At 46.2% G+C, this 22,602-nt stretch overlaps 2 protein-coding genes across 3 annotated transcripts in view; both read right to left on the bottom strand.

Moving 5' to 3' along the window:
* Positions 1-272: 272 nt before the first annotated feature.
* Positions 273-11,147, bottom strand: LOC128409122 (uncharacterized). 2 transcript variants are annotated; one of them, XM_053379358.1, is made up of 5 exons: positions 10,893-11,147; positions 9,234-9,545; positions 4,985-5,278; positions 1,657-1,724; positions 273-1,290 (listed from the first exon to the last, which is right to left on the bottom strand). In XM_053379358.1, exons 1-5 carry the CDS (start codon positions 10,948-10,950, stop codon positions 1,189-1,191), a joined length of 834 nt encoding a protein of 277 aa, XP_053235333.1. In that variant the 5' UTR covers positions 10,951-11,147; the 3' UTR covers positions 273-1,188. The 2 variants fall into 2 exon arrangements, with proteins under 2 accessions (XP_053235333.1, XP_053235332.1); XM_053379357.1 differs by lacking the exons at positions 273-1,290; positions 1,657-1,724 and adding an exon at positions 3,147-3,607.
* Positions 11,148-14,957: 3,810 nt separating this feature from the next.
* The window catches only part of ABHD16A (abhydrolase domain containing 16A, phospholipase), a 38,423-nt gene continuing 30,778 nt past the window's right edge, over positions 14,958-22,602 (bottom strand). The window contains exons 17-20 of the mRNA XM_053379206.1: positions 21,108-21,184; positions 18,769-18,867; positions 17,268-17,314; positions 14,958-15,287 (exon numbers count right to left, since the gene is read on the bottom strand). Of these exons, the coding sequence (XP_053235181.1) occupies positions 15,204-15,287; positions 17,268-17,314; positions 18,769-18,867; positions 21,108-21,184 (307 nt within the window). The 3' untranslated portion in view covers positions 14,958-15,203. The remainder of the gene's footprint in view (positions 15,288-17,267; positions 17,315-18,768; positions 18,868-21,107; positions 21,185-22,602) is intronic.

Raw genomic sequence — 22,602 nt, forward strand, 5'->3', positions numbered from 1 at the left:
AACTTGCATCCATTCTTATCAGCTGATGGAAGGAAAATGGATGTAGGGGGTTTGGCGATAGTTAATTTCAACTCTAGTTTGACTTCCTGTAGTACTGGATGAACCAACAGGTCGGCTAAGCACATGCTCAGGACACCAGGAAAGCACAAAATAATATATATTTGTAAAGAATTTGACATTTGATTTTTTAAAAAAATAATTGAAGTAGTCATTGGGGGGGGGGATCAGAATTTTGTTAGATTTCCTTCAACTTACCCTTGTCCCCTTCTCTTTTTATTTATTACTTATTTCTACCTAAACCAGGGGGCACCTACGGGTACAAATTGAAATAACGTGAGGAAATCAGATCCTGTCACGTGTTGCAATGTTTTACTTTTTTTAAAAAAGTTTATTTTACAGTTTAGCATGGTTTTCATTTTGAATGACGTGGCGGGCTGCACCACGACATTTTCAGTGCTTAGGGCCTCTAAATCTGGCCCTGACTCTGTGAGATTAAGGAAGAGGCAGATCTTGAGAAAACATTTGATGGGAAAGGTGTGTGTGAGAGAGAGAGACAGTGTGTGTGGTGCACACACACTGTACCAGTGGTGGCAAAACTTGGCACTCCAGATGTTTTGGAACTACAACTCCCATCATCCCTAGCTAACAGGACCAGTGGTCAGGGATGATGGGAGTTGTAGTTCCAAAACGTCTGGAGGGCCAAGGTTTGCCACCACTGGACTATACATTTAAAACACCTTAGAAGCACCATCATTCCCTCAAGGAATTCTGGGAGCTGTAGTTTACCCCTCACAGAGTTGCAGTTCCCAGCACCGCTTTAACAAGCTACAAGGCCCAGAATTCTTTGAGGGGGCAAGAATGCGCTTTGAATATATTTTAAAATAGGGTTGCCATATTGCCCAAAGTGAAAATCTGAACAAAGTTGTTGTGCTTTTTCCCTCTCTCACAACCAGAGAGAGAGAGAGGCAGCCAGCAGAAAAGGTAACAAAAAGCAGGCCTGTTTAAAGGAAGCAGGAGACTGGGGTGGCTTTTGGGGACATGGAGTCTGAGGAGCAAAAGTCATATGTGGGAACCTCTTGTTCACTGTTTCCGGAGGCATTGAGAGGAAGCAGCAAAAGGAACTGTGCAGAGGAGATGTAGAAGTTGTGGTTGCCAATGTTCGAAGTGTGGGCCTCGGAAGTGATGGCGTCAGACAATGACCGCATAAACCGTGGTGCTGTCTTGAGCCCAAGCAGAGGTGGATTTCCTTCGGGGATATTCCAGTTGTGCATAATGGAGGGAAGCAGGTCCCTGTGAGGAGAAACCAGGAAGAGAAAGGGCGATTTAAGGAGTTGAATGTGCAGGGAGTTACCGTATTTTTCGCTCTATAAGATGCACCAGACCACAAGACACACCTAGTTTTTGGAGGAGAAAAACAAGAAGAAAAAAATTCTGAATCTCAGAAGCCAGAACAGCAAGAGGGATCGCTGCGCAGTGAAAGCAGCAATCCCTCTTGCTGTTCTGGCTTCTGGGATAGCTGCGCAGCCTGCATTCGCTCCATAAGACGCACACACATTTCCCCTTACTTTTTAGGAGGGAAAAAGTGAGTCTTATAAAGCAAAAAATACAGTATATCCTAGCCCCGAGCTCCGCCAGGAATGTCCAGCCAGTATTTACCTCATCCAGACTCTTCCTCTGGTAAAGTTCCTCGTTCACTCTGGCTGGATTTATCGCAGAAGTGCAGCCTTGGGATCGCCGTGACAAGTGGGATGAAACAAACATGAAATCATTTATCAGGGCAATCTCTCTGGGCCACGTGTGGAACTCCCCGCCGTGGGAATTTCATGAGGAAAGATGCCTTCTCCCAACATGATATTCTTAGAGTGCATCTGTGGAACGCCCTCCCACCAGATGTCAAAGAGATAAACAACTACCTGACATTTAGAAGACATCTGAAGGCAGCCCTGTTCAGGGAAGTTTTTAACGTGTGACATTTTAATGTATTTTTAATCTTTCTTGGAAGCCGCCCAGAGTGGCTGGGGAGACCCAGCCAGATGGGCAGGGTACAAATAATATATTATTATTATTATTATTATTATTATTATTATTATTATTATTATTATCTCCCACCAACCCCTGACCACTGACCAGTCTGGAAGACGAAGCTTTCGTTAAATGGCAAAAGGAAGAACTTCTCCTTCATTCCTCACCTGTCCTCTCCTTCCCTCCTCTCTGTTTCCTAGAAAGAAAATTGCAGGAGTCTTAGGGCTACATATATTTTATGGTCGACATGGCAACGTCAGCAACAGTGGTACTCTGAACTAAATTCTCCATCTCTCCTGCACCAGTTTATAGAAATAGATCATTAAGTCTTCATAAAGTGTGTGTGAGAGTATGGAAGTGAGAGCTGGACCGTAAAGAAGGCTGATCACCAAAGAATTGATGCTTTTGAATTATGGTGCTGGAGGAGACTCTTGAGAGTCCCATGGACTGCAAGAAGATCAAACCTATCCATTCTGAAGGAAATCAGCCCTGAGTGCTCACTGGAAGGACAAATCCTGAAGCTGAGGCTCCAATACTTTGGCCACCTCATGAGAAGAGAAGACTCCATGGAAAAGACCCTGATGCTGGGAAAGATGGAGGGCACAAGGAGAAGGGGACGACAGAGGACGAGATGGTTGGACAGTGTTCTCAAAGCTACCAGCATGAGTTTGACCAAGCTGTGGGAGGCAGTGGAAGACAGGAGTGCCTGGCGTGCTCTGGTCCAGGGGGTCACGAAGAGTCGGAAACGACTAAATAACAACAACAAAGTGTGTGTTTCCCTATCCATGGCTACCCGTGATGGGGACTGAGAATGACACACTATGATGCCATCATAATACAAGTGCATAATACATTGTATCTGCTGGCTCTAAGGGGTTGTTTTGATCTTAACCCTGCCTGGTACTAACAGGAAGGCCCAGATGTGTGTCACGGTGGAGCAGGAATATAAAACTGTCTTGCATGAAAATGTCAGAGCACTGGTCTGCCTGCTGCAGGGATGAGGGAACCTATGGCTCTCCAGATATTGTTGAACTCCAACTCCCATCAGCCCCAGGGGCAGATCTACTCTGATACTCATGAAGCTTAGCTTCAAGGCCCTTAATCCTGGAGGAGCTCCAGAAGCAAATTTAGTCCACATTGCTTAAAGTTTAGACCTCCAAGGTCCACCACTGCTGTCAGCTTCTTCCTCCTTAGTCTCAGCGTTGACCTTGGAGGATGGGGACTAAACTAGAATGAGTTGCCTCCTCCTGTCGTTGGCTTTGGCGCCACCTACTGTTGACCTCCCTGTCTCCCGCCCTACCAGGCTCCATAGACACCAGACAGCACTGCGTTCACCGCCGCCAAGTCCCTCCACGGAAAACACCTTTGACTCACCTGGCTGCTAGCTGCCTCTTCCACATCCACACAGCTGTTCCAAGAGTAGCCAGGACCAGAGCCAGACCAAGGAACAGCAAGGCCCAAATCCAGATTTTGGTGCCCTTCATTCCACCGGCTTCTGCAGGCGCAGCATCCGTAGTCACGGCAGCGGCAGGACTTGGCGAGAGAAATGACACCAAATAGGGAGGCAGCTCAGCAGAAGCGGAACCTTCAGGGAAGGGTTTGGAGGTTGTTTTGAAATGAGGAACAAACGGCGCTTTTCACCCTAACCTCAAAATTGCCTGTCAGCCTTCCTTGGAAGCAAGAAGGCCAGGCAGCGTAGGCAGTCATAGAATCATAGAACTGTGGAGTTGGAAGGGACCCTGAGGGTCATCTAGTCCAACCCCCTGCAATGCAAGAATCTCGATCCTGAGCTAGATGGTCCAATAGTATGACTTTGCACTGGCAGCTTCATATGCTCCTATGGACATGGGACCTTCTGCAAGTGCTCTGGCAAATATCTTTGGTTGGTCCTCACTCCTGAACCTCTGTAACATAATTGATCCCTCATGGTGGAATACCAGCCCTAAGATGCTGAGAATAGCACTTTTGTCAAGGGATAGTAGGAGACAATCCTTCTCAGGGCTATAGGCCTGGCTCTTGTGCGTCCAAGATTCACATAACTGAAAGTATTTTCATTTAGGCAAGCCGACCCAGAGACAATGGCATGCCATTTTATTGTGTTTGTGTTTGTTTGAACACTGCTTATCGCTGCACATATAACAAAAATGTAAGTATGTCATCACGCTGCAATTCCCTTGATGGCCCACAAATGGCGCTGAGAACTATAGTATGACCACAGACTTCTGAGAGCAGCTAGGTCACTCACAGTGGTGTTGTAGGGTGAGGAAAAGGGAGATGGATATTTCATATTGTCATGCCCTCCAATACGTTGGGTCCCAAAACTGGGACCCGCATCTTCCTGGACATGCTCCTGCACATGACGCACACAAGATCATGGAGCCCAAAAGACACGCTTTGGGGGGGGTGCTCTCTCACATGAGAGCATGGAGCTCTCCAAAAGCTGTGAAAGATCGTACCACCGCAAAAGTGCTTTTTCTGGGGCGAGATTGCAGCATGAAATTGTGTGGGGTCACAGCATCCAGAATGGCCACCGTGCTCTTACATGAAAATGGGATGTCCTGGTTTTACCAGGGCACTTGCTAGGTAGGTATTATTTTATACAGAAAATGCTTAGAGGTTCCTGTTGATTAAGTGGCATATGAATCTTATCAAACCAAATGAAATAAATAGCATTGCACTAGGTGGGATATCTTCTATCCATTTGGCACTGAGTTGAAAAAAGCTGTACCTGCTGCAGTCTTCCTTTTCTGCGCAAGTCCTCAGAGCCAGGATGGGGAACCTGTGGCCTTCCAGATGTTTTTGGACTCCAACTCCCATCAACCCCAGCCAGCATCAGCCAATGGCGGGGGGAGGATAGGAGTTGTCGTCAAAGAACATCTGGAGGACCATAGGTTTTCCATACTTGCTTTAACGCAGAGGCTGGATGTAAGCTGGACAACCGCACAGAGTATTTCAAATTCACCTGCGCCCTTCTCTCGGACGGGTGGCTCCAAGCAAATTTCAGAGACCCAAGTGTGATTGGCAAGAGAGTGGCATTCCCAGCGCCCCCAAGCCTTCCGCCGGGTGGACAGTAATTGGACAAGGGACCCGTAATTGGTCTTCTCGAACCAGCGCTCGTTGCCCAGTGGTTTTGAGTTCAGCATCCAGCGAAAAGACTTTTCCTTGAAGTTGCCTGGCGAGTGGCAGTGACGGCAGCTGAGCCACAAAGAGGAGGCGTTGAGCCACCAGAAGGTGACAATGACGTTGTTGTGGCAGCCTGGGGAGAGAAGAGGAAAAGGGACGAATTAGCAGGCCGAGCTCCAGGTTCAAAGAGGTCCTCAGCAAAGTACCGTATTTTCCCGTGTATAAGACGCCCCCACGTATAAGTTGACCTCTTTTTTTTAAAACCCAAATTAAGAAATTAAGTTGTTTAGCTTTTGGGGGGTGGGGTGGGGGAGGTCACGTCCTCCAATCACTCACCCACCTGCCCGCCACTGCCTATCGCTTGCCACAGCCACTGCCAATCGCACACCTTGCCGCAGCCAATTGCCAGCAGGCCTTGCCGCAGCCAATAATCACCTACCCAATCGCCGCTGCCCATCTCCTGCTTGCTGCTGCCATTAATTGCACGTCCCCCCTCTGCATTCACTATCCGTATATAAGATGACACCCAATTTTTGCCTATTATTTTTTTTAGCAAAAAGCATTGTCTTATACACAGAAAAATACGGTACTTTCTGGTCAGCCCCCCGCCCCCCCCAATATTCGTAGGCTTATGTTTCTTTTTTTTTATGAGATATTTATTAATATTTTACAAAAAGCAAAAGTTAACAGGATAAGAAAAAAAGACAAAAAAGAAAAGAATCAATACAAAAAATACAAAAATACATGAAAAAAAGAAAATACAAAATACAAAAAAGAAATGAATAGAAAAAGTTAAAAACAAATCCATTTTTTCCATATCTTTAAACTCATTTACTTGTTTCCTTGACTTCCTCACTCCTCCCTTTTTTGTATTCCCGTTCACATAGTCAGTTCAGCAAATCCTTACCCTCTTTCATTTAGCTTAACTCTATATCTTAACATATATAACTGTATATTTTCATCCATTATCAGTCCATTTTTACATATTCTTATTAACCTTGTTGCTAATGCCACTTAATTTCAATCCAACATCATTTTAACATTCATTAATTTTACAATATTTCTGCAGATAGTCTTTGAATTTCTTCCAATCTTCTTCCACCGACTCTTCTCCCTGGTCTCGGATTCTGCCAGTCATTTCCGCCAGTTCCATATAATCCATCACCTTCATCTGCCACTCTTCCAGGGTGAGTAAATCTTGTGTCTTCCAATACTTTGCAATAAGTATTCTTGCTGCTGTTGTAGCATACATAAAGAAAGTTCTGTCCTTCTTTGGCACCAATTGGCCGACTATGCCCAGGAGAAAGGCCTCTGGTTTCTTCAAGAAGGTATATTTAAATACCTTTTTCATTTCATTATAGATCATCTCCCAGAAAGCCTTAATCTTTGGGCACGTCCACCAAAGGTGAAAGAATGTACCTTCATTTTCTTTACATTTCCAACATTTATTATCAGGCAAATGATAGATTTTTGCAAGCTTGACTGGTGTCATGTACCACCTGTATATCATTTTCATAATATTCTCTCTTAAGGCACTACATGCCGTAAATTTCATACCTGTGGTCCACAACTGTTCTCAGTCAGCAAACATAATGTTATGTCCAAGATCTTGTGCCCATTTAATCATAGCAGATTTAACCGTTTCATCCTGCGTATTCCATTTCAACAGCAAGTTATACATTCTTGAAAGTGTCTTAGTTTTGGGATCTAACAGCTCTGTTTCCAATTTTGATTTTTCCACCTGGAAGCCAATTTTTTTGTCCAAATTATAAGCTTCCCTTATTTGATAATAGTGAAGCCAGTCTTGCACTTTGTCTTTTAATTTCTCAAAACTCTGCAATTTCAATTTGTCTCCTTCTTGCTCCAGAATTTCCCAATATTTCGGCCATTTGGCCTCCATATTGAGCTTTTTCTGAGCCTTTGCTTCCATCGGTGACAACCACCTTGGGGTTTTATTTTCAAGTAAGTCTTTATATCCTGAGGAGAAGCAGGGGTCTCCCAAGCCCTTAACAAACTGCAGCTCCCAGAATCCTTTTGGGGGAAGCCATGACTCTCAATGTGGCGCCATAGCACTGTAAATGAACAGAACTGTGAGGAGTTGAACATGATGACTCCCAGCCCTAGCCATCCCAGGGCAAGGGTCAGTGCTAGGAGTCGGAAGGGTGCTGGGTGCCAACACACCTGGCCTGACGAACAGCATCACTTGGCTGAGGGCACTTGTGGGAGATATCCTAGATGTGGCTGCATTTATTGTGCTATTTTTTCCCTTCTAGCTGCCTTCCTACAGCTTAAGATGGTTGGCTTGCAGTTGCTGTGAGGAGAGGATAAAAAGAGCAGAGATCCCCAGATATGGAAAGAAGATGAAGTCCCTACCAGAGAAGAATGGCAGATCAAGTTGATGGATTATGCCGAAATGGCTAAAATGACCGGAAGAATCAGAAATCGGGAAGACCAAAATTTTAATAGGGAATAGGAATTTTTTTTAAACTTACCTTAAAAACCATTGTAAACCATTACAATCGTTAATAGGTTTGGAATAACACTTGTAATTTAATGGTGAATTTTTGGATACAATGGAGAAGTAAAAGATTTGGATTATTATAAAAGATGCAGGAGTAATGATTGACAGTAGGACCCACAAAGGGGAGGTGGGAAGTCCAGGAGATTCTCTGGAATCTTGTTTCTATGTTGTATGTTGGATATGTGACTCTCCAATTCTGTAATTCTGTCGCAAGCCAAGAACAAGGTGGCCTTGTCTTCTGTGTTACAGAGGCCAGTCTTCTATTCAGGGCTGGATTTAGGTTTGATGAGGCCCTAAGCTACTGAAGGTAATAGGGCCCTTTATATGTTCAGTTGTCCTTTGTCAGCAACAAATTGTTGCTGTTTTTTGTGTTGAATATATGCTATATGGTAATTTATGGACCTAATAGGTATCTAAAGCCATTTGAACATAACAAAATATGCATTTTATCAAAGTAATTGTGAACTGAAATACAATTAAGAAGAAGTATATTAATAGTGACAGATCGTGAAGCTGAGGCTCCAATACTTTGGCCACCTCATGAGAAGAGAAGACTCCCTGGAAAAGACCCTGATGCTGGGAAAGATGGAGGGCACAAGGAGAAGGGGAAGACAGAGGACAAGATGGTTGGACAGTGTTCTCGAAGCTACCAGCATGAGTTTGACCAAACTGCGGGAGGCAGTGGAAGACAGGAGTGCTTGGCGTGCTCTGGTCCAGGGGGTCACAAAGAGTCGGACACGACTAAATGACTAAACAACAACATATTAATAGTGAAATACAATTAAGAAGAAGTATATTAATAGTGAAATAAATATTAAGCTCTAACTTAAAATGATTGGGGGGCCCATTACTTACATCATAGGAGCCTACACAACACAAAACACTGTTGCTGTATGTAGGTTTTATTTTATATGTCTTTTATCTTATATTTTGGAAATGTACATCCAGGTTTTTTCCCTTTAATTTTTTTGGAGGCCCCCAAGAGAGTGGGGCCCTAAGCTATAGCTTGTTTAGCTTATACGTAAATCCGGCGCGGCTTCTGTTTCAAGAGGTCCTCTGTTTGAAGGTCTGTATAGTTAAAGCTATGGTTTCCCCAGTAGTGATGTATGGAAGTGAGAGCTGGACCATAAAGAAGGCTGATCGCCGAAGAATTGATGCTTTTGAATTCTGGTGCTGGAGGAGACTCTTGAGAGTCCCATGGACTGCAAGAAGATCAAACCTCTCCATTCTGAAGGAAATCAGCCCTGAGTGCTCACTGGAAGGACAGATCCTGAAGCTGAGGCTCCAATACTTTGGCCACTTCATGAGAAGAGAAGACTCCCTGGAAAAGACCCTGATGTTGGGAAAGATGGAAAGCACAAGGAGAAGGGGACGACAGAGGACGAGATGGTTGGACAGTGTTCTCAAAGCTACCAGCATGAGTTTGACCAAACTATGAGAGGCAGTGGAAGACAGGAGTGCCTGGCATGCTCTGGTCCATGGGGTCACAAAGAGTCGGACACGACTAAAGGACTAAACAACAACTATAGAGAGAAGGCGAACTCTTCTTATTATTTGAGAAACATACCTGCAGTCACGTCCAGCATGGTTCGAGTCTCTGAGCCGTCGGGCGAACGGCAGACGTAGGTGCCTGAATCGCTCATGACCAGATTCCGGAGGACCAGGGATCCTGATGTCTGGTTTGCCAGCCGCTTGTCGAACCGAACAGGAGCCACCTCATTTCCCGTAAGGCTCCAGGTTATTTCCACGTAACCCCTATGGACCTCGGCACACCTGGGACTCAGAGGGAGCCAAAACCAACGGGTCCCGGGGCTCAGGGACTCGCAGGGAAGCGTGGCCTGCTCCCCAGAAGCGCGGACGATTCTCTCGGGGACGAAAGCTGATGGAGAAGAGAAATGGAAGTGTTAACGTCTCCTCTGCCCAAGCCCCATCCCTCCTCACCCCACACTTCCAAGGCCCCCCACAAAGGAATGAAGGAAGCTACCTTATACTGAGACAGGGCAATGGTCCATCTGGCTTAGCAATGTCTACACAGGCTGGCAGCAGCTGTCTGGGATTTCACACAGGATTATTTCCCAGCCCTACCCAGAGAGTCCAGGGATTGAAGCTGGAAAGTTCTGCATGCGAGGTAGGTGCTCTGCCATTGAGGTGTGACTCTGTGCCCTCTTGATTCATTCTTTGCTTTGGAGATTAGGCTGTCTGGTTTATTTGAGCCTCGTATTCCTTTATTCCTTTATTCCTTCATTTATGATTTTCTATTTTATACATTTCAATATTTTTACAATCATTTTAACGTTTCAAAACTCGACTTCCTTCCCCCCTCTTTCTGCAGTTCCTTATTTTATATTTTCTGCATATTGCAAATTATCTTAACTTATTTATCCATCTACAGTGGTACCTCAGGTTACATATGCTTCAGGTTACAGACGCTTCAGGTTACAGACTCCGCTAACCCAGAAATAGTACCTCGGGTTAAGAACTTTGCTTCAGGATGAGAGCAGAAATTGTGCTCCAGCGGCGCGGCGGCAGCAGGAAGCCCCATTAGCTAAAGTAGTGCTTCAGGTTAAGAACAGTTTCAGGTTAAGAATGGACCTCCGGAACGAATTAAGTACTTAACCCGAGGTACCACTGTACTTTAAATATATACTCTTATAAAACTGCAGATTATTACAATAATCCTGACAATGTTCTTATCTGTCTATTTGTAAATATTCAATAAACCATTTCCATTCTTTTATTAAAAAGTTTGTTATCTTGATTTCTTATTTTTTCCGGTGAGTTTCGCCATTTCTGAATATTCCACAAGTTTTTGTATCCGCCCTTCTTTCGCTGGGACTTCTTCCTCTTTCAGATTTTGGGCAAGTAACATTCTTGCCGCTGTAGTCGCATACATGAATAAATTTAGGTAGTTCTGTCCCTATAATTCCCCAAAGCCTCACATTCCTGCCCTGCCCTTCCTCTCAGTCACTTTCAGACTTGGCAACAGCAGACCCCTCCATGCTAGGATTCTTTGATCACTTTATTCAACCACACAGATCCATGTCCTGTTCTCTGTTTTCCCATGCCGAACCTTTCACTTACCAAAAAATTTCCTATAGATAAAGAAATAAAATAATTCTGCCTATTACACCCGTGTTTGAGAAGCAAACATTCCGGGCCGAATGACATCTTCTCCCAACCACCACCCATCCTCCTTCTTCTTGATCTTCACAGACAGATCTATTACCGTGCTCTCTCCTCAGGACGAATAATCCTATCAGTATCCTCAGCCAACAAAACTCCATATTGTTCAGTGCTCTGCCATTTATTTCATAACAATGATAATTCCTGAAGCGAGAGGGTGAACTGCGCTGAACAGGAAAGCATTATTCACTGAGAAATTTTATCTCTCCCTGTGGTGGTGTCTTGGGCTTTTCTATGAAAAGTCAAACGGAAAAGAGCTACATTTTAATCGGCTCCCGGCAGACACAGTATAACTGGATGTGGGACTTTGCGGGAGAGGAGAATGAGGGCCTGGAAGGCTGGCTCACAGTCAGTTAGGATTATTTATGCCTGTCTTCCTCGCGGGTGGCACTGTGGGTTAAACCACAGAGCCTAGGGCTTGCCGATCAGAAGGTCGGCGGTTCGAATCCCCACGACGGGGTGAGCTCCCATTGCTCAGTCCCTGCTTCTGCCAACCTAGCAGTTCAAAAGCACCTCAAAGTGCAAGTAGATAAATAGGTACTGCTCCGGTGGGAAGGTAAACGGCGTTTCCGTGCGCTGCTCTGGTTCGCCAGAAGCGGCTTAGTCACGCTGGCCACATGACCCGGAAGCTGTACGCCGACTCCCTCGGCCAATAAAACGAGATGAGCGCCGCAAGCCCAGAGTCGGCCACAACTGGACCTAATGGTCAGGGGTCCCTTTACATTTACCTTTTTCCTCATCTCTGAGGGCTTCTGGAAAACAACACTCTATTCCTGGTGACAGAATTGAGGAGATGCTACCAAATTCCGAAGTACAGTCCTACCTCGGGTTCGCATCCAGAGGTACCACTGTACGACATTTACCACGTTTTGAAATGATAGCATACCCTCCGACATTTCTCCGATGAAAGTAAGACGTCCCATTCCATAATTATAATTGTACTATTTATATCCCACACATCTTAACTGGGTTGCCCCAGCCACTCTGGGCAGCTTCCAACATATATAAAAACATAATAAAACATTAAACAAACTTCCTTCTATAGGATTGCCTTTAGAAGGCTCAGGGGTCGGATAACTCCACACCCTCCAACATTTCTGCAATGAAAATAGGGACGTGCTAAGGAAAAGCAGGACATTCCGGGATCAAATCAGAAACCGGGACGGCTTCTCTAAATCAGGGATGTCCCTCTCAAAATAGGAACACTTGGAGGGTCTGTAATAAACGTTACCATCTGGGGATGGGCCCTTATAAAACCAGCAGAGTTTAAAATTCAGTTCATTTTGCCACTTGGGCAAACCCTTTTAGCAAACAGAGGCCACACCTGCACTATAAGGTAAAGGGACCCCTGACCATTAGATCCAGCCGTGACCAACTCTGGCGTTGCGGCGCTCATCTCGCTTTGTTGGCCGAGGGAGCCAGCGTACAGCTTCCGGGTCATGTGGCCAGCATAACTAATCCACTTCTGGCGAACCAGAGCAGTGCACGGAAACGCCGTTCACCTTCCCGCCGGAGCAGTATCTATTTATCTACTTGCACTTTGACATGCTTTCGAACTGCTAGGTGGGCAGGAGCAGGGACCGAGCAACGGGAGCTCACTCCGTCACGGGGATTCGAACCGCCAACCTTCTGATCGGCAAGTCCTAGGCTCTGTGGTTTAACCCACAGCGCCACCCACGTCCCACCACCTGCACTATACATGTAAAGTATTATGCTGCTGCTTTTTATAGTCATGGCTCCCCCCCAAAAGAATTTTGGGAACTGTAGTTTATTGTGGGTGTTGAGGGTTGTTAGGAAACCCCTATTCCTTCTCCCAGAGCTACAATTCCCAGAGTGCTTTAGCAACCAATCCCTCTTACTAGGGAACTCTGGGAATTGTAGCTCTCAGGGGAATTGATAGCCCCCCCAAGAACTCTCTGCACCTTTAACAAACTACAGTTCCCAGGATGGTAAAGCCATGACTGATAAAAGTGGTATCATAGTGCCTTGAATGTATATTACAGAGATGGCCAAGCAGCAAAATGAGGACACTGTTAACAGGGAGCAAATGAACGGTTTCATTATATGACCTGTGGGAGAAGCAACAAAATGGTGCAGTGTGGAATGTTACTTTTCGGGATCCGTCTCCACCCCCTTCAAAAAAAGTTGTTAGCATCCTGCTGCTACTAAAGTGGCCTGTTTTTGCCTAACGCTGCTTTTCTGCTACAAGGGCACCTGCAAATTTGCAAGTGGAATGAGGGTGTAGAGGGCAACTAAAAAAAAGAGACGTTAAAAGTGCCAGTGAGGGTGCAATGAATGAAGCCAAACTTTTGTTGTTGTTGCCATATTCTGGGTTTCACAAGAACATACAGGACCCAGGAGGGGGACTGCCATCGTGAACAGTGCCCTGGAAGTGGTATCTAAACTCTTATGAATTCTGCTGTGCGGTCTTTGGGAGCATTTGCTGACTTTGCATAAACTGGATTTTATGCCAAATCATCTTTTTGAGCAGTGCGGAGCCACAGAGAGCTGTAACAAGGGCATTAAGCTGTGCACACATTGGCCCACCTAAAGCTGCTTCTCTAGTCATGTTTGGTGGTACTGTTATATCCTTCAACCTCAACACTCTTGCTTCTGTTGGTGTAGCCTAGAATTGTATTAGTCCTGTTTTTCATTTTGTTTTTGCTGAGCTTTAGGATGTTGGAAGAGAAAACCCACTTCCTGGGAACTAAATGAAACACTGAAGCAGAATTGGTGCAGCGGGCGAGTTCATAGCCTGTGTCCGTTCTCTTGGGCCGAAGCCTTGCCAGGGGTATCTCTGGCTCACTTGCTGTCAGAGCTGGCTCAAGACATTTTGGCACCTGAGGCAAACCCAAATAACGGTATTTGCACCCTGCCAGGGAACAATGGGTGAGTGAATATCTACATCAGGAACAAGACGGGTGGGAATCAAATCAAGTTCACCTGATGTTTGAACTGGGAATCAAAGGCCATCAAGGGAGGAAGGGAGCCTAGGAGACCCCTGAGGGCAGCCCCCACCAGTGGGCAGAGACCAGCAGGGCCTCCTATTCACTGAGGGGCCTCCATACAAACTGTCCAGGCTGGTGCCCCCCAAAAGGTCACGTTGGTGCTGCTAACACAGCAAAAACAACAAAGGAGGCAGCAGTTACGAGTTACCGGTCTCTGCGGCCACCCCAGTGGTTTGACCACCCCCAAAGGTGCAATCCACTGTCTTTTGAGACAGATGCCAACCATATCGCTGTGCACTGCCCTGGTCTTTTGTGAGAGGGCGGTGCATATAAATACTTTTTTAAACCAACAAAACCCATAAAAGAGAGAGTCTTTAACCTTATTTTGTTGATCACCAGCATTATCTTTCCATTTTTTAGTTTGAAATAGAGTAGTTGCTTTGGAAGACGATAATCAGGTATCCGAACAACATGACCAGTCCAACCAAGTTGATGTTCAAAAATCATTGCTTCAACACTGGTGATCTTTCCTTCTTCCATTACACTGGTGGTGGTTCGCCTGTCTTCGCAAGTGATATGAATTATTTTTCTGAGACACCGTTGATGGAATCTTTTGAGGAGTTGGAGATGGCGTTTATAAGTGGTCCATGTGGCTCCTAGTACGTTTCTGAGCACAAGTCAAAGTGTTGGTGCTGACCTTTAAAGCCCTAAACGGCCTTGATCCTGTATACCTGAAGGAGCGTCTCCACCTCCATCGTTCAGCCCGGACACTGAGATCCAGCGCTGAGGGCCTTCTGGCGGTTCCCTCATTGCGAGAAGTGAGGTTACAGGGAACCAGGCAGAGGGCCTTCTCAGTAGTGGCGCCCGCCCTGTGGAACACCCTCCCTTCAGATGTGAAGGAAATAAGCAGCTATCCTATCTTTAAAAGACATCTGAAGGCAGCCCTGTTCAGGGAAGTTTTTAATATTTAATGCTGTATTGTTTTTAACACTTGATTGGGAGCCACCCAGAGTGGCTGGGGAAACTCAGCCAGATGGGCGGGGTATAAATAATAAATTATTATTATTATTATGTTTTACAAGCATACAGTAAGGCTGGCAGACCCCCTGCTCACCACTCACCATTCCCAAGTTACACGGGCCAGGAAAAGACTCGGTAAGTATAAAAAAATACCATCTTTATTGTGAACCTCTACAACTGTGTGTGGTTTTATTTTCTGGGCGAAGGAGGGTGTTGGAGGATAAATATTACAGGGGAGAGGAAGCAGATTTACAGCTTGCAGTAGGAGGGTAGCAGAGATGGTCAGACTCACTCTCTCTCACACACACAAGAAAAGCAGATGCACTACGTTGGGTGGTCAGGTATCAATACAGGAAGCCATGATTGGCGCAGGGGTGATGGAGGTGCTACAAGCTCCAAGGGAGGTGAAATTCCTGGGGAGGGAGTGGTGTGCAGTGCGTCGCTTCAAAATTTTGGAGGTGCTTCCGGGCCTGTGGAGTGAGAAGGAGAGAAAACAAGGTTAAAATGGATTTCCAAGGACGGGGTGAGGAAGGCAGTGGGGAGACAACATGCAAACTTGGGCAACGGAAGCAATAATCCTTTAGCTTTGACGGAGAATCAGTAACCAATTGTGAGGACATGGGGGAGGAAGGAGACAATTCGAGGGCAGAACGTACAGGAAAAGATGCTGTGCTTTGTGATAAAGTATCTCTGCTGCTCTCCCCGCCCTGCCCCCCAAACAGGTCAGAGGTGAAACTAGGAGTGGGCAATTTTCTCCTTTCTCCTGTCTTTAGTTCACAATGCTTCTGCACAGTTTGCAATTTTGTTTTATTCTTTTAAAAGTCTCCACAAAAATTTTCTTTCTCCTAATCAACAGGGTTTTGCATATAATTACGCCTAATAATTTTTTTGCAAGCAATTCCCCGTTAACACATTTTTGTATGTTATTTTCACTAATATGTGCATTTGTACACACTTTCTCTTTATACACACACACACGGTTGGAGAAGAATGAATTTCAAAGGACGGTAGTGTTTTGGTTTGTGTGTTGGGAAGCACAAATTATATTAACGTAAGAACCAAACTCCTCCCTCCTTCCCAGGCAAAACCCAGAACTGCTTTTGCTGCCTGCTGGGCAGACCACAATCTTCTACTTCTTTGGTGATCACTTGTAGCCGAGTAAGATTGTCTTCCATGAACACGGTCTTAACAGTGAGTCCGTAAGTGACTGTGGAGGCCAATTCTGGATCCACACATCCTTCCACGCTGGGGACATAGATTTCTGGGCGGGAGTTGATCATGGTGAGGGTTCACCGAGTGTGCCTTTCTCTTAGCATGTTTCTCCCTTTTGTCCTGAGTTCGAGTGTCTTCAAAGCCCACAAGACCTTTGGTAAACTGGAGCTAGTGTTTCCCAATTATCGGTGTTTATACTACATTTTTAAAGATTTGCCTTTGTTGACCACCAGCATTATGCTTTCCATTTTTAAGTTTGGAATAGAGTAGTTGCTTTGGAAGCCGATAATCAGGCATCCGAACAACATGACCAGTCCAACCAAGTTGATGTTGAAGAATCATTGCTTCGACACTGGTGATCTTTTCTTCTTCCAGTACACTGGTGTTAGTTTGCCTGTCTTCGCAAGTGATGTGAATTTTTTTTCAGAGACACCGTTGATGGAATCTTTCGAGGAGTTGGAGATGGTGTTTATAAGTGGTCCATGTTTCACAAGCATATAGTAAGCTTGGTAGGACAACAGCTTTGTAAACAAGCATTTTGGTTTTGCTGCCTGCTGGGCAGACCACCATACCAGCACACAGACCACTGCTTCCCGAGGCCCTTTCCTTTGAGGCCAGTTCCACCTACACTGAACCCAGTCAAGGGCTGATGGCGGCTGCCACACCTGCTTCAAGAGGGATTTGCCCCCTTCATGCCGAAAGGGGTCATTTCAAGCCAAGAGAGAGCAATCACAGTCAGAAGGTGGAAGAGGCCATGTGCTGCATTTGGTCTATATGTTGATGGACTCCAACTCCCAACATCCCTGACCGTTGGCCATGCTGACCATGGCTGTTGGGAGCTGGGAGTCCAGTAAGACCTGGTGATGTCACCAATCTCTGACCTAGAGGAACATCTGCCAGGGCTTTCCAAACTTGGGTCTCCGGCTGTTTCTGGACTACAATTCCCATCATCCCTGACCACTGGTCCTACTAGCTAGGGATGATGGGAGTTGTAGTCCAAAAGCAGCTGGAGACCCAAGTTTGGAAAGCCCTGGCTCAGTTGGTAGAACATGAGATGCTTAAATCTCAAGACCATTCACTGCATGTCATCCTGGGGATGATGCTGCAAACAGGACCTTGAGACATGAAGAGCTTTGTGGTCCTTCATTGTGGAAAGCAGTATACAAGAAGCCTAAATAAATAGACAGCCCCAGCTCCGACAGGGCAATTGAGGAGGGGCGATGTGTCTTGGAACTCACCAGGAACAGTGCAAGCTGCCGTCTTCCTTCAGAAGTCATGTCATCCCCTTGTTTGAAAAAAAAAAAGAATAATGGGATGAGGTTAGCGAGATTGAAACAGGCAGCCAGGACTGCTATGGCCAACCCAGCAGAGTCCAGCTTGCCTCTTCTACAGGGATAATTCCATACCACAAAATGTGGGGATAGATGGATTTAAAACTGCAACATTTATTACCCACCGTACATCTGTACAGATACCAGAGGGGTGGGGGGAGGGGGAGATGCAACACAAACCACGATAACAAAACCACAGAACAGCTAGCTCTCAGCCCACAGGAGAAGCTAAAACTGCAAAGCAGGCAAATGAGAAAGCCAAGGTAGTTCTAAGCTGTTTTAGTATTTTAACTTTTGATTGTTTTAAAGCAATCTCGGCCCTCCAGATGTTTTGGGACTACAACTCCCATCATCCCTGACCACTGGTCCTGCTAGATAGATATGATGGGAGTTGTAGTCCCAAAACATCTGGAGGGCTGAATTTGCCTATGTCTGTTTTAAAGTATGGTTGCCATCTTTTCCTGATTTCATCTATTTGTAAATCACCACAGCAGGTGGCGCTGTGGTCTAAACCACTCAGCCTCTCGGGCTTGCCGAACGGAAGGTCGGCAGTTTGAATCCCCGTGACGGGGTGAGCTCCTGTTGCTTCTGTCCCAGCTCCTACCAACCTAGCAGTTCAAAAGTATGCCAGTGTATGTAGATAAATAGGTACCACTGCGGCGGGAAGGTAAACAGGATTTCTGTGCGCTCTGGTTTCTGTCACGGTGTCCCGTTGCACCAGAAGCAGTTTAGTCATGCTGGGCTGGCCACATGACCCGGAAAGCTGTCTGTGGACAAACGCCGGCTCCCTCGGCCTTGAAGCGAGATGAGCACCGCAACCCCATAGTCAAATTCGACTGGACTTAACCGTCCAGGGGTCCTTTACCTTTCCCTAAACCGCTTTGGGGTTTTGTTTTACAAGCAGGCAGTGCGTAAGTTTTATGAAATAAATAACCCAGGGAAGTCAAATTGTATATTTTTATTGGGAAACTTATTTAATCTGCATGATTGTTAAAAAAATTCAAAAATTATATATACAGCTGACCAGTTCCCTGAATTATCTGCTCCACTTGGGACCCATTCCTAAAGTTTTCAACTTCCTCGTGGACAATTGCCGCTCAAGTTTCCCCCCTTCAAATAGTCTTCATTGGCACCTCTTATACCCACCCATTCCAACATTGAGTGGTCTGTTCTAAACTCCCAATTGGTCAAGTTGCGTTCAAAGGGACTGGTGGCTCCAAGTTCGCCACTGGCTAATTCCTGGACAGGTACCAAGAAGGACAACGCCCCCGGCCAATCATCCTCATCCTTACTCTTCTGGCGGCTAATGTGGCCGCTAGCCAGTTCCAAGCCCAATTGGTCATTATTCCATTTCCCTTCCTCGTTATTCCCTCCTGGTTGCTCTTTTCCCCTCTAGCACAGGCCTCACCAACACTCCAGGGAAAATCTTCTCCATCTTCGGCTTTGTATGACTTCAGGACAGACAGGCACCAGTCGTCCTCCACTTCGTAGCGGCTATAAACAGAGGCTGCAGGGGCAGGGAAGAGGTTAGTGCGAGTGAGGGCCTGGCTGCCTGAAGGTCGGCAGGTTTTCAAAGCCAACTACGCTGCCCTAGCGGCCACATGGCAAGTTTACTGACACACTGTGGCACATCTGGGAATTCTAGTTTATTTATTATAAAATAAATTTTCTTGCAGGTGTGGTTAATTTGGGTCAAACCACAGAGCCTAGGGCTTGCCGATCAGAAGGTCGGCGGTTCGAATCCCCGCGACGGGGTGAGCTCCCGTTGCTTGGTCCCACAACCCCAGAGTCGGTCGCGACTCGACCTAATGATCAGGGGTCCCTTCACCTTAGCCTCACTCTCTCTCTCATCTTTGGCCACACACCTTATTTTTAAAAAGACAACTGAGCACGCCAATAGGGAATGTATTTCAGCTGACAGGCATTCTCTGCTGGGCAACCTTCCAGCAACTATATGCTGGCGGTGGGCAGGGCCAGGGAAACAGGAGTATTTAAATAAAAAAAATATCTTTGCACAGTGGGAAAGTTTTGATAAACATTCCGACGTCCCTCTCTCGCCATCCATTCAGGCAAGCAAGAGGCATTGTCAGAGTTAATCAGGGTTCACAGACACATTCCAGCCAGGCAAAGGTGTATGGTCCAGGGAGAGTTTGTCAGAATGGTTGCATACAGCTCCTGGTCCAGAGGTCCGTCCCCCCCACGCTATTGTAGAGAGGGTGCTATTCCCTTCTGTTGAGTGACTGCAGCTCTCAAAAGAGCAAGCTGGCAGTAAATCACACCATTCAAAGTTGGAATTAAGAGTGGTACCTCGGGTTACAGATGCTTCAGGTTACAGACTCCGCTAACCCAGAAATAGTACCTCAGGTTAAGAACTTTGCTTCAGGAGGAGAACAGAAATCGTGCAGCGGCAGTGGGAGGCCCCATTAGCTAAAGTGGTACCTCAGGTTAAGAACAATTTCAGGTTAAGAACAGACCTCCAGAACGAATTAAGTTCTTAACCCGAGGTACCACTGTAACTCTTTATTAGTAAAAAAAAAACCCACGATCTTCACTTGGCTGAGTGTCAGACCAGATGAGCACAGCAGCTTATTCTGGTAGGTCTTACCCAGGCTTCCTCAACCTCGGCCCTCCAGATGTTTTTGGCCTACAACTCCCATGATCCCTAGCTAGCAGGACCAGCGGTCAGGGATGATGGGAATTGTAGTCTCAAAACACCTGGAGGGCTGAGGTTGAGGAAGCCTGTTTTATTGCATGCATCAGTTGCAGAGACTGAAAGTACCCCGCTGTCTAAGCCCCTCCTCTCCAGAGCTTTCCCCAAGCAATCGGAGACTGCGCCTGTATGCAGCCAAACTCTCCCCTGCCCTTTTCATGCCTTGTCTGGTTCTGGGATTCCAGTGCGGGGAGGGGAGCTTGTCGCAGAAGGGGGAGACACCTGTGACTCTACACCAGCCTGACTCATCCCCAGAATAGCCCCCCAACTCGCTCCCAAAGAATGATGATGGGGGGTTGCTTCCCAGACATTAGTGCCCCTCCCTAAGCCTGAACCCTTATAAATCAAGTGCTGCCCCACCTCATTTGGCAAAATGCCAAAAACACAGGCCTAGAAAGTTTTTTTAAAAGAAGAAGTCTGAAGCTTTCGGAGGTCCTTCTGTATCACTGCTAACTTTTACGCTTGTCCGCAATACCTGGCCCAACCTAAGGCACCATTGCAGATTGGCACAAGGATAGGTAACGTGAAGGGACGCGGGTGGCGCTGTGGGTTAAACCACAGAGCCTAGGGCTTGCTGATCAGAAGGTTGGCGGTTTGAATCCCTGCGACGGGGTGAGCTCCCGTTGCTCGGTCCCTGCTCCTGCCAACCTAGCAGTTCGAAAGCACATCAAAGTGCAAGTAGATAAATAGGTACTGCTCTGGCGGGAAGGTAAATGGCGTTTCCGTGCGCTGCTCTGCTTCGCCAGAAGCGGCTTAGTCATGCCGGCCATGTGACCTGGAAGCTGTACGCCAGCACTCTCGGCCAATAAAGGGAGATGAGCGCCGCAACCCCAGAGTCGGCCACAACTGGACCTAATGGTCAGGGGTCCCTTTACCTTTACCTTAGGTAACGTGATATTAGCCTCCATATGTCGTGGCCCCCAAACTTCCATCAGACCACTGCCCATGCTGGTTGGGGCTGATGGGAAGTTTGTGGCACACCAGACCTGGAGGCGGACCATGTGGTCTGCTCCTGTCCTGGCATTTGACAACTTTACCTTCCTCCATGGGGGTGGAAGCCTCCAGCCATTCTCGTACGACTCGGATGCCCTCTTCAGCCATGACTTTGGGATACCTGGGGGCAGGGAGAAGCTCGTTGAAACGGATCACAACCAGCAACAACAACAACAACAAAAAGCGAGGAAGGTCGGTGTTGGGTACAGAGGGAAAGGCAGTGAAACAGAGGAGAAGTTAAGAGATGGTGAAAAAATGGGGTTACCAAAAAAATCAGGGTATGTGGCTACCATGCAGAGACATCACCTTGCCGACAAAGGTCCGTATAGTTAAAGCTATGGTTTTCCCAGTAGTGATGTATGGAAGTGAGAGCTGGACCATAAAGAAGGCTGATCGCCGAAGAATTGATGCTTTTGAATTATGGTGCTGGAGGAGACTCTTGAGAGTCCCATGGACTGCAAGAAGATCAAACCTCTCCATTCTGAAGGAAATCAGCCCTGAGTGCTCACTGGAAGGACAGATCCTGAAGCTGAGGCTCCAATACTTTGGCCACCTCATGAGAAGAGAAGACTCCCTGGAAAAGACCCTGATGTTGGGAAAGATGGAGGGCACAAGGAGAAGAGGACGCCAGTGCCCAAAGATTAAGGCGTTCTGGGAAATGATATATAATGAACTGAAAAAGGTATTTAAATATACCTTTCTGAAGAAACCAGAGGCCTTTGTCTTGGGTATTGTCGGCCAATTGGTGCCAAAGAAGGATAGAACATTCTTTATGTATGCTACAACAGCAGCAAGAATACTTATCGCGAAGTATTGGAAGACACAAGACCTACCCACCCTGGAAGAATGGCAGATGAAGGTGATACGACTATATGGGACTGGCAGAAATGACTGGCAGAATCCGAGACCAGGGGAGAGAGACAGCGGAAGAAGATTGGAAGAAATTTAAGGACTATCTCAAGAAACATTGCAAAATTAATGAATGTTAGAATGACACTGGTTTAGAATTTACGTGGTTTCCAGCTGTAATGGATAAGCAAAAAGAAAAGAAAGGTTAAAAATTGAATGAAAATTAAGGGAAAGGATTTGCTGAATTAATAAATTAGAAATTGGAATACAGAAAGGGGAGGTATGAGGAAGTCGGGGAAGTAAGTTATAAGAAAATAAGGGATTGAAAGTATACTTGTTTTTACTCTTGTCTGTTTGTATTTTTGTTTTGTTTTGTTTTATATAATCTTTGAAACTTTAATAAAAATCTTTAAAAAAAAAAAAGAGAAGAGGACGCCAGAGGACGAGATGGTTGGACAGTGTTGTCGAAGCTACCAGCATGAGTCTGACCAAACTACGGGAGGCAGTGGAAGACGGGAGTGCCTGGCGTGCTCTGGTCCATGGGGTCACGAAGAGTCGGACACAACTAAACGACTAAACAACAACAACAATGTGGCTACATGTCAACCCACAAAAGTGCCACATAATTGATTTTCAGAACCTTTTCAAGTTAGTGGGTAAGCGGGTTTTATCTTCGCCCTGGCAGTAGTC

The sequence above is a fragment of the Podarcis raffonei genome, chromosome 2 (assembly GCF_027172205.1).
Source record: "Podarcis raffonei isolate rPodRaf1 chromosome 2, rPodRaf1.pri, whole genome shotgun sequence".
Classification (NCBI taxonomy): Eukaryota; Metazoa; Chordata; class Lepidosauria; order Squamata; family Lacertidae; genus Podarcis; species Podarcis raffonei.